Below are 10,617 nucleotides of genomic sequence, written 5' to 3'. Positions count from 1 at the left end.
TTTTTTTTTTTTTTTTTTTTTTTTTTTTTTTTTTTTTTTTTTTTTTTTTTTTTTGATAAATCACTCCTTGGTTTCAAAGAAAATGGGTTGATTTGATCATAAATTTGGGTGAATCTTTTCAGATTAGTGGAGTTGGAGAAGTTGCTTTCCACCAACCTTTGCAAGTCTGAAGGAGTCAAATAATTGGAGAAACTTTGGGAACTGCCATCACACTGCTCTGCTGCGTATTATGGGACATAGGACCAAGTTGTAAGCCATTGCAGGTTTTTTTTACCTTGTGCACTGCTGAATCTTGTGGCCCCATTGCTCTGTTTTCCTTCTTGGTGGCTAATCTATTAGATATTTAAGTCATACTTTGTAAAATGTTGATATCGATTCGATCGTGTATGGGCGTACCGACTAGTTTTAGATAGTTCTGGAGAATACTTTTTTTTTCTACGATATTTGTCGGTTTGCGTTTTGTAGAATGAGGAACACATACCAAATTGTAAATTTGGTTCCGGTCCGTGTTTATAAAGTTAGAATTTTATTCTTATAGTTTGATGAGTTTCCATCCGTGCCAAATTGTAAATTGTAAATTTGCTTTATGATTTGATAAAATCTTCGGATCGGATCAGGATGAATTGGAACTCCTGCTGCCACCTTCCGTGAATAACTCCAAAAATGAATGAATTGTGATATAGCGCCGAATAAGCCTATTCCCGACTCAGAAATCTATCAAAGGACTTATTGGGAGAAAAAATATAGAACTAAGTAGTAGAAACTAATTATATTTGTAAAATTGAAATCAACAAGCTTATCATTTTAAGCTTATTTCATAAAGGATTTGTAAATTAGGATTTGTAAATTTGAATGGGAAAAAAATAAATAATAGATACAAATAATCAAATCTAATATGATTTAGAGAGAACGTATTAGAAATATATTATTAAAAAAAATATTTATAAATGTACAAAAATAATAACACCTAGTACATCAATTAATATTATTAATATAGATAATTACCAAGAATTAGACATTTTGTAAAAACAAATACAAATTGAAATTATAACTTTTGCATATAGCAAATATATATATAATTCATCCAAAGTAAAACCAATATCAGGTACGAAATCTCCTACAACAGATTTTTTAAATAATACAAAAACTAACATTGTTATCACTACAATGAGACAACAGCTATTAAGCAGAGTCGAGGTCAAGGCTGCACTGCCTCCAGAAGTTTTTCATACACCTGCCTAGCTGACAAATCCTCAACCTGAGATAAAAGTACCACTCTTATCGTTCAAGAAATAGAATTGAGATCAAAAGTGCCAAGGGCCGTTTAAACAAAATACAAGCTACCAACTAATACCTAGTATTATAAAGAAAAATCAACGGGATAGAAGCTACCAACTAATACCTAGTATCATAAAGAAAAATCAACAGGATACAAGCTACCAACTAATAAGAAAAATCAAAAGTGCACGTCTAAACAACATATAGGCTACCAACTAATACCTAAAAATAAGGAAAATATACTTAACTACCGGAAATATCATAAAGGAAAATCCACGATCAAACAGAAAATATACTACTAATCAAATCATAAAAAAAAAATATCAACTGATTACGAATATCTAAGATATATTTCATAACTAATTATTATAATATATTCTCCAAATATTATATCTTAATACACTTCTTGAAAAAAAAAACTTTTATCTTACCTTTTTAAAAAAAAAAAAAAAAAATCTCAAGAATTAAATTTATTATATTCAAAACTGATTTTATTAACTGCAAGTATGTTTTTGTTCCCGACTATAAGTCATTTTTTAATAATATATCTAAAGTAATTCTTCAAAAATAGTTTTTAAATTAATCTATTTTCTTCTTTTTTAGTGTTTGTTGTTAAGATTTAAAAGGAATAGATCATCTAAAGTAAACCCACTTCCAAACACACTAATACAGTGATATGCTCCGCTTTTCGAAGAGGAAATAATCAAGCATATTACGAAGTGTGATCAACTCACCACAAGAAGCTTTGATTTGTTATTCCATCCTCGTTGAAGAGTCATTTGGCTAAGCCTCAGTCCCAATACCTGCTTAGAAGAACATGATGAAGATTATTGGGAGTGAGTCTCACGTTGGTTAATTTAGTGGAAGATCATCAATTTATAAGTAAGGAATACATCTCCATTGGTGTGAGGCCTTTTGGGAAGCCCAAAGCAAAGCCACGAGAGCTTATGCTCAAAGTGGACAATATCATACCATTGTGAAGAGTCGATTCCTAACCGAATATAGATTTTAAGGAAAAAAAAAGTGGCTCAAGTTCTTGCAGAATCTCAAACAGGACGCGAAATCAAGCAGATATTGAAGATCCAAAGCCAAAAACATATAATCAGAACATACTTTTCCCATGAACTCCAAAAGCTCATTGTTGGCTTCTCCACGCGCTTGAGGTGCAGCAACAGCAACACGTACATCATCAGCATTTACTCCTGTAAAAGGAAAATATATCATCTTTTTGTGTCTATAATCAAGAAAAATAATATTAAATGTGAAATAACAACTTATTTTGTTTCTCTTTAACTAGTAAAAGTATGCCAATGAGCTAGCTTTCAATAACAAAAATTGTTCCAGTCCTTCATCGATACTGTTATATAGTCATAGTTTTGAAATAAAACTCTTGGAGTCTTTACTCTTATCTTACGTACCAGAATTTGACCTCTCATTTTCTTCTTGTTACACAATAACAAATATAAATCATCAAAGGATTTATCTAATTACAATTATTTGAATCACAAACCCATGCTAAGATGTCAGATAAAGAGACTGCATGCAATGATGAAGAACCTTTACATTATGTCTTTAACAAAATTATAGTTGAATTCAAGCTTACAAATAAAGACTACATGCATAAAGATATATCACAGCAATTATATGTTTTATACTTGTAATTGCTGAGCGCTGTGCTCGATCTTCAACTTCTATGGCCACTTGGACCAGTCCTCCTTCAAGTTGAGATATACAGGGAGGCACGGGAGCATCCTAATATAGTTGTTTATTGAGTGAGAATTGATGTGGTTGTTTACAAATCACAATAAATATTGGAACATCTTTGTATAGAAAGTATCATACAGTAATATTATTGTTGTATGTGCATCAAGAAATAATAAGGTAAGAACTCATAAGACCTTTCATCATTTTCATTTCAGTGATTTTTACAATAATATAATAGAACGCTGTATTCTATCAAAATAATAAGATATTGGAACCCATTTTTTAAGAAGTCGTACTATATGCAATGTCCACCAGGAGTCAACTAAAGCTCAAGATACCAATAAACTGCACATAATCGATTCTTAAAATGGTAATAAAATATTCAAAAAAATTTCTATCTGGCACTAAAGAAAGATTATACATAATTCGATGAGTGTTGGCCAACCAACTCATGAACATTGTTATTATGTAATTTTTTTCCCCATTGCGAAGCATAACAGCAACATATTCGTTATTTCTTCACATTTGAGATATTTTTCAAGAAAGGAACTCAGAATTGTAAAGATTTATTGTGAAAAATAAAATTTCCATTGTTAAAACGAAAACAATAATGGATTGAAAGTCTATTCCATTGTTAATATGAAGATGATTACGGTAAAAAAACCAGCAATATGAGCAATGCATAATGGATAGTGGAAGCCCTTATTATAGTAGACCGGTAAAATACCTGTGGATTGGTTTCAGCAGCAACTGTACTAAGTGCACCATCAACAACATAAATGAAAGAAGCAAATTCCAATTCTTCCTCGGAGCGATAGCACACGAAGAGTCCACAACCTATACAGTTCATACGGAATTGCCTTTCAAGTTTCCCTTCACCCCTGAAAAATAATTATAAGCAACATATTACTTAGTTCAACAAGTATCCATATTTTCCCATCATTTAGACTCTATTTTGACTGAGATCAGCAATTGCCCCTAGATAGGTAAAGGCCACTCCGGAATGTGGTTGTCGTTTTATATTTCAGGAAGACTTGGTGGATATTGTTGGTGGATATTGTTCTGACTCATAGCTCTTACAGATGACTAGCATGTAAAAAGATGCATGCCTCAAACTCTCCTCTTTTCAAATTATGAATCTCATGTTTATTCTTTTTGTTTCCGGTGCCGTACTTCGAGAAGAAGGCATAGGAAACTTGGCCAGATCATCTTTCCACATGCAGATGCTACACATAGTACACCTAGATTTCCTGACTCATGATTTGTTTAACCAATTAAACAGAAAGAGATTGCAAGTTTACATCCATCATTCAGATAGAATGAGTATTTTCATCGGGCCTAGTTACACATAGTTTTTAATGAGCAATGTCGGAGAACAAATCTGACCTTATGTTGAACCTGAATTTGTTAATATAGTCATGAACTTCAAATTGGTTACATCCCCTCAAAAAATATCAGTTTTAGACCATCTAAAGAACAGACATACAATCAGGTGAGGGCGAGATCTTGCATGTAACTTGAATTTTGGACCATCTCTAACGCAAATTTATTCGCATCCTTCATCAACACATAAGCTTAACACACAAAGATTGATACACACGTAGAAAGATTAAAGTTACCTTTTTAGTAGAACTTTTCCCGCCTCATTGATATTTAACCTTGCAAGATGCTTCTTCTTGTCCAACGCAAAAGCCTTGTCCGTCTTCCTTTTTGGCATTTTCTGCAATTGAGTATCTTATAGCATATGTATGATTAGAACGGTTAAAATCAAGCAAAATGCTTATTTCTTGGATTGATAGCTAGGAGAGAAAAATAAAGTAATCCTGGTCATTAGTTCATAAATTCTAATTCACAAAGAAGAAACCAAGTCAGCATGAATACAGCACAGAGTGCAGCCGAATTTCCTCATTCCAGCTTAATTTTGACAAAAACTACAATAGATTAAATCCGTCTTTCGAATAGAACAAACATTTTCATCGAGTTGCACGCAGTCCAGATATTAAAAAACCTTCTAAATCATCTCTAGCTGTTAACTACACATTCAAGTAATTGATCTTTTCCTATTTGATTCTCGACAAGCTTTAAATGCACAAGAAACAGAAGCAGAAGTCCGGGAGAAAGAGTACCAGTGATTAAGACGTGCGATCCACAGTGCTTGCAATAGTAAACGAAGAGATCAGAGTCTGGTCCATCTGGTGCGGCGTCTTCGCTGGAGTATGTATGCGTCGTTCTCTTCGGCATGACTTACGAGCTCTTCTTCTTCTTCCTCCTCCCCCTCCTCCTCCCTTCTCCTTCACCGGTCCTTGAACAACAACTGCGCACCAGTGAAATCTCTCGTCGTTCTCAGGTAAGTCTGCGTGTGGTTGAACATTAACCGCAGAGAAGAAGCCCAATGACATCGAGCGGGCGACTTGGCACAGGCCCATTATCGGAAAAAAAATATATTATTTATAGGATTCTTAAAATTTTTATATTTTTTTTCTAAAAAAACTTAAAATTTTTATTTTTATTTAATAATACTCTTACTATTTTATTTCAAAAATATTGTTAAAATTTAAAATTTTAATTAATAACTTCGGTTAAAAAAAAAAAAAAAACTAGAATCAAAACACCTATGAAATTTTAAAAATAGTATAAATAAAAAATTATTATATTTAATATATGAAAAATCAACAAAAACGCTTCATAAATTATCTCTGAATTATTTAATTTTAGTTTTAAGTTTTAAAAAAAGGTTTAACATGTATATATATATTTTAATTATTGAGAATGTTAATTAAACTTTTTTTTTTTAATAATTTATAACCTTTTAAAAATTTAAAATACCAACAATTTTCATGAATTTTGTGACGGAACAATTTGATTTAAGATTATATATTTTTTTAAATATCAATATTAAGAAAAGTCAAATTAAACACTAAAATCACGGTTTAAACCGGATAAGTACACCATTATACAAGTTCTACACTAAGTTGATACTTGATCGTGCAAACCTCTATGACGAAAGTAACATTTGTTGATTAATAATTTATTTGAACTTATGAAAATATTTTTATTAGGGGTTGGAAAAGTATTAATTAAACCAATGACAAAATTAATAAAAGCACTCTAGAATTTATATATATTTTTTCTAAATAAAATAAAATAAAAATATCCTTACCAACCTCATTTCAAACTTATCTGGTTATATTTTAATAATATTTAAAAAATATAATTAAATTAATTTTTTTATTAATACCCTTAATTTTTTTTTAATTTAAATGCAATATTTAATTTCAATAAATATAGTTATTGAATAAATTCAAAGTACAAAAAGAAAATAAATAATTATTTTTGTGTACTTTTCTTTTGTGTTTATTCTTAATAATAATAATAATAATAATAATTAAATTACTATTCACACGTGTGGAATATTAAAAAAGAAAAAAAAAAGTGATAATTGAAATAAAAAGTAGAGAATATATTTAAAAATGGAAAGTTGATGAAATTTGTATTTTCATGAAACTCCTTACCATACAAACGTTTCGTACGTGTAGGGCGGACGTTAGCAAAACGGAAATCACGGCTAAACTACGCTACCAAACTCTTGTTAAAGAACAGTGCTAAAATGCGCATATTAAAATGGTGCTTATTAAAGAAAAGTAGCTAAAATGCGCGGTGAAGTGAATAATACGCCGTAACGAAATGGTTGAAGTTGTGATAACGGGGTATTGAATGAATCTCTCCATGCAATATTTTTTAATTTTTAACGCCGAAATTTATTTATTTAATTTAATTTTAAAATAATATAAAAAATTTGACATTTCAATTAAATTTGGTCGCGTCCATAAACAGATAGGAAATCGGAGGGGAAAGAAAGGGGAAAGAAAAAGGGGAACCCAGAAGAGAGTCATGGTTTCAACGAGAAGAAGTGGATCTCTCTCTGGTAGCAATAGCAAGAGATCTTCGTCGTCGGAGGAGAAGCCATCGTCGCCGAAGCGTCAAAAGGTTGATGTCTGATGAGTAGAATCTATGAGTCTTTGTTGTTTTGGGTAGTATTGAGTTTTTATTGGAGCGATTATTGGAGTTTTGGTTCTTGATTTGTTTAGAGATTTTGGGTTTCAGGTGGAAAATGGGTGTGGTTCAGAGAAATCGATGCCAGCGGCGGAGAATTCTAAGGAATTGTGTACCCCGCCGACTGTGGATCCTGGAGATCATGGACCTGGCGGTGGTCCGATCGTCGGAGTTGATGCTGGAGAAGGTGTGAGCTCTTTGAAGGAGGATGCTGCACCAGCGGCTGTCGCTGTTACCACTCCTATCGCAGAGGGTAGGTGGTTCGTACTCCCAAGGTTTAATGGGTTGTAATTTTTAGTCTTGATTGATTGAAGATAAGAATGTTGTGTGAAGTGTGGCTTTGGACGTTTGGGTTTGATTTGGTTTGTTTCTTATGTTGAAGGAACTTCACTGGTAGGGGATAGGCCTAGGACTTCTTTTTCATCTTGGAGTCACTATGCTTCGAAGCAGAATACAAGTTTTGAGACGACGACTCCTTGGTGTAGGCTTCTCTCAGAGTTCGGTCAGGTAATTCAATGCTCATTCAAGAAGTCGAAACGTATCATTTGGTTCTTGTTTATCAGTTTTGGAGTCGCGAATCATAGATCCAAGTCGAATTAAATTCCCACCGATATACAGCTTCATTTCTTACTAAGTTTATGATTTATAGTATTCTGTGGACTCCATCTATGGGATTTTGAGATATGTTTTAAATGCAGAACTCCAATGTTGATATTTTCTCGTCACATTTTACCATTGGTTCTAGTAGAGGTTGCAATTTTCCTTTGAAGGATCACACAATTAGTGGGACACTTTGCAAGATCAAGCACACTCAGGTAACTTCGAAGTGCTCCTATTCAAAAGTCTCTTTAGGTCATCAAGTATAGAAAGAAGAAGTTGATGTCAAGCGTACTTACTGTAGAACATTTATTTTAATTAATTAAAATAGAGCGTTCTCAAGTGCCTAGACATTTTCATACTGCCATTTTTTTGGTACCTGTTAATAAACTATGAATAATTGGTTGTACTTTTACTCTGGGGGTGAACAGCGTGAGGGTAGTACTGTAGCTGTGCTTGAAAGTACGGGAGGCAAGGGATCAGTGATGGTTAATGGGTTGGCAGTCAAGAGGAACACCAGCTGTGTGCTTAATTCTGGTGACGAGGTGGTCTTCGGTGCTTTGGGGAACCATGCTTATGTATCCTTCAATTATCAGATCATTTCATTTTTTGTTGTTTTGTTTTATATATTGTTTATCGAATATCATTCTCCATCTAACAAATTTTTGCTCATTTCCTTTCAATGAATGTGACATTTTTCTTGATTTCCACCAATATAGATATTTCAGCAACTTATGAATGATGTTTCAGTTAAAGGTTTAGAGGTTCAGAGTGGTGTTGGAAAATTCTTGCAGCTCGGAAAGAGGACTGGCGATCCTTCTGCTGTGGCTGGGGCCTCGATTTTGGCTTCTCTTTCAAGCCTCAGAGAGGATATATCACGTTGGAAACCTCCTTCTCAGACCAGCAGTAAAACACACCAAGGTGCTGAACTACCTTCTAATTCTGTTGTTCATGATGCAATGGAACTTGACATTGATGCTCTTGAAGCCAACTCAAATCCAGAAGTACGAAATGATAAAGCTGTAGACTCAAGCACAACTAACAGGAATCTTCATCCCGGCTCCAATCCAGACGCTGTCATAGAGGCAGGCAATGTAAAACTCTCTGGGGTGAATGATTTGATAGGGCCTTTGTTCAGGATGTTAGCTCAGTCAACTAGTTGTAAACTGAAATTGAGCAAAAGTATCTGTAAACAGGTAATGGAAGAAAGAAACCAGTGGATTGGGGAGTTGCAGCCAGCATCAACCTCGGGAATGTCTTTGCGGTGTGCAGCATTTAAAGAAGACGTTCATGCGGGGATTGTTGATGGAAGGGACTTAGAGGTTTCATTTGAGAACTTTCCATATTATTTGAGGTACACATTCCATTATTACATGTTTTGTACTTCATATGTGGTTTTAATTGATGTGTTATTAAGTTACCATTTCTATGTCAGCTTTAAGCTTTCTTTCTTTTATATAAGATGTCTAGAATGTTTATCACATGTTTGGACGCATCCATTTTTTTTTCCTTTTGAGACTTCATAGACACACGCCTGAGTTTCACAATTGGTATGTGTATGCCATTGTTCTGGTCAAAATAGTGTGACGTGCTTCATTGTTGGGTATCCTTCATCAAAATGAAGCATCTTGTATCAAGGGGGACATACTAGTTGATATGTAAATGGCACATGAGAAGAGACCATTGAGTTGATAAAAATTGGATTGTGGATTTTCTGAGCTTCTGTTGATCTGAGAAATAAGTAATTCAGGAGGCACCAAATTGAGCTTGTAAGGGAGGATGATGTACATTAACTCTAAAAAAACATGAAATACATTATTGAACTTTTATTTGCAACTAAACTACCATTTTCAATATTGAACTAAACAAACCCATTTTCAATATTGAACTAATCTTAAGATATTGATGAACACTGACTAACTTAAACCAATCCCAATAAGACTTTCTAACATTTTCATATGCACGTATGAAATTTTAGCAACTTTATTTGCTTTTTGCAGTGAGAATACGAAGAATGTGCTTATTTCCGCTTCTTTCATACACTTGAAGCATAAAGAACATTCGAAGTATACATCAGAATTAAATACGGTGAATCCACGAATTCTACTTTCTGGTCCTGCTGGTTAGTTTCTCTCCCTCTGCCTCTTGGTAGTAAAGGTTTGAGAATCCGTTGTCTATATTCCTAATAATACTTGAATTCCCTTGGGAAATGTTGCTGCAGGTTCAGAGATATATCAAGAGATGCTAGCAAAGGCTCTTGCCAACTATTATGGGGCCAAGCTACTCATTTTTGATAGCCACTCATTTTTGGGTGTAAGATTTAGATTACTTTTTTTTTAAAAAAATTCATTTCATATTGTCAGTCATGCTTTTTGTGAATGTTCATTTGACTATTTGATGGCTTTTTTTCTACTTAATATTCGACATTATGCTTGTATCCCTGTTCCATGATGCAGATATCACCCTTCATTTATTCTTTATATTTTCCATGATGCTCCAATGTGTTGCAGGGTTTATCATCAAAGGAAGCAGAGCTGCCGAAGGATGGAATTAATGCAGCAAAATCTTGTAATTGTTCTAAACAGAGTATTGTATCTACTGAGATTACCAAGAACACAGATCAAATGGCTGGTGATGAAGATACACCGAGCTCTTCAAATGCTACCTTGTTTGCCCCTGATTCTCAACCTAAGATGGAGATGGACTCAATACCATCATCCTCGGGGACAGCAAAGAACAATTTTTTAAAAATTGGTATAGGATTAAAATTCTTTATGCATCTATGCCTAGTTTCTTGTTCTTTTGTTTTTAGCATGTTGTAGAATTTCTTGATTTAGTGACCAGAAATTTACTCAAGTACGAAAATTTCAGGTGATAGAGTAAGATTTATTGGTTCAGCTTCTGGTGGGATATATCCAACAACGTCTCCCTCAAGGTATAATGCCTACGTACTCTGCTTTTTTTTTTTTTTTTTTTTTTTTTTTG

General features: G+C 33.5%; 3 protein-coding genes across 13 annotated transcripts in view; 2 read left to right on the top strand and 1 right to left on the bottom strand.

The window, feature by feature from the left end:
- The window catches only part of LOC111457310, a 4,455-nt gene extending 3,908 nt beyond the window's left edge, over nt 1-547 (top strand). Inside the window, exon 5 of the mRNA XM_023099541.1 lies at nt 123-547. Coding sequence (XP_022955309.1) covers nt 123-183 — 61 coding nt within the window. The 3' untranslated portion in view covers nt 184-547. The remainder of the gene's footprint in view (nt 1-122) is intronic.
- A 540-nt stretch (nt 548-1,087) lies between these two features.
- On the bottom strand, nt 1,088-5,368 carry LOC111457120 (UPF0235 protein At5g63440-like). 2 transcript variants are annotated; one of them, XM_023099274.1, is made up of 7 exons: nt 5,109-5,368; nt 4,602-4,716; nt 3,710-3,863; nt 2,934-3,030; nt 2,392-2,480; nt 2,013-2,081; nt 1,088-1,258 (listed from the first exon to the last, which is right to left on the bottom strand). In XM_023099274.1, the coding sequence occupies exons 1-7, from the start codon at nt 5,221-5,223 to the stop codon at nt 1,199-1,201; spliced, it is 699 nt and encodes a 232-aa protein (XP_022955042.1). In that variant the 5' UTR covers nt 5,224-5,368; the 3' UTR covers nt 1,088-1,198. The 2 variants fall into 2 exon arrangements, with proteins under 2 accessions (XP_022955042.1, XP_022955043.1); XM_023099275.1 differs by having other exon boundaries at nt 4,602-4,702; nt 5,109-5,217.
- A 1,434-nt stretch (nt 5,369-6,802) lies between these two features.
- Nucleotides 6,803-10,617, top strand: part of LOC111456733 — a 12,920-nt gene continuing 9,105 nt past the window's right edge. The window contains exons 1-12 of one of the 10 annotated variants that reach the window (XM_023098708.1): nt 6,803-6,969; nt 7,087-7,288; nt 7,418-7,542; nt 7,734-7,850; nt 8,064-8,210; nt 8,352-8,553; nt 8,635-8,717; nt 8,829-8,986; nt 9,633-9,754; nt 9,854-9,945; nt 10,143-10,386; nt 10,504-10,567. In XM_023098708.1, coding sequence (XP_022954476.1) covers nt 6,874-6,969; nt 7,087-7,288; nt 7,418-7,542; nt 7,734-7,850; nt 8,064-8,210; nt 8,352-8,553; nt 8,635-8,717; nt 8,829-8,986; nt 9,633-9,754; nt 9,854-9,945; nt 10,143-10,386; nt 10,504-10,567 — 1,652 coding nt within the window. In that variant the 5' untranslated portion in view covers nt 6,803-6,873. Of the gene's footprint in view, nt 6,970-7,086; nt 7,289-7,417; nt 7,543-7,733; nt 7,851-8,063; nt 8,211-8,351; nt 8,987-9,632; nt 9,755-9,853; nt 9,946-10,142; nt 10,387-10,503; nt 10,568-10,617 lie in introns of all 10 variants that reach the window. The other 9 variants (XM_023098707.1, XM_023098706.1, XM_023098702.1 and 6 more) reach the window with 9 other exon arrangements.

This window comes from Cucurbita moschata, unplaced genomic scaffold, assembly GCF_002738365.1.
Source record: "Cucurbita moschata cultivar Rifu unplaced genomic scaffold, Cmos_1.0 Cmo_Scf00019, whole genome shotgun sequence".
NCBI lineage: Eukaryota > Viridiplantae > Streptophyta > Magnoliopsida > Cucurbitales > Cucurbitaceae > Cucurbita > Cucurbita moschata.
Note: the sequence above shows the minus strand (reverse complement) of the source record. Positions and strands in the feature narration are given on the sequence as shown.

What these genes read in the sequence shown, in the direction of transcription:
- LOC111457120 (XM_023099274.1), bottom strand. Translation starts at nt 5,223, where the DNA reads ATGCCGAAGAGAACGACGCATACATACTCCAGCGAAGACGCCGCACCA. An exon ending in GGAAAAGTTCTACTAAAAAG is followed by an intron (nt 3,864 to 4,601) that starts GTAACTTTAATC and finishes ATTATTTTTCAG; the next exon opens with GGGTGAAGGGAAACTTGAAA. An exon ending in ACAGCGCTCAGCAATTACAA is followed by an intron (nt 2,481 to 2,933) that starts GTATAAAACATA and finishes TTCCTTTTACAG; the next exon opens with GAGTAAATGCTGATGATGTA.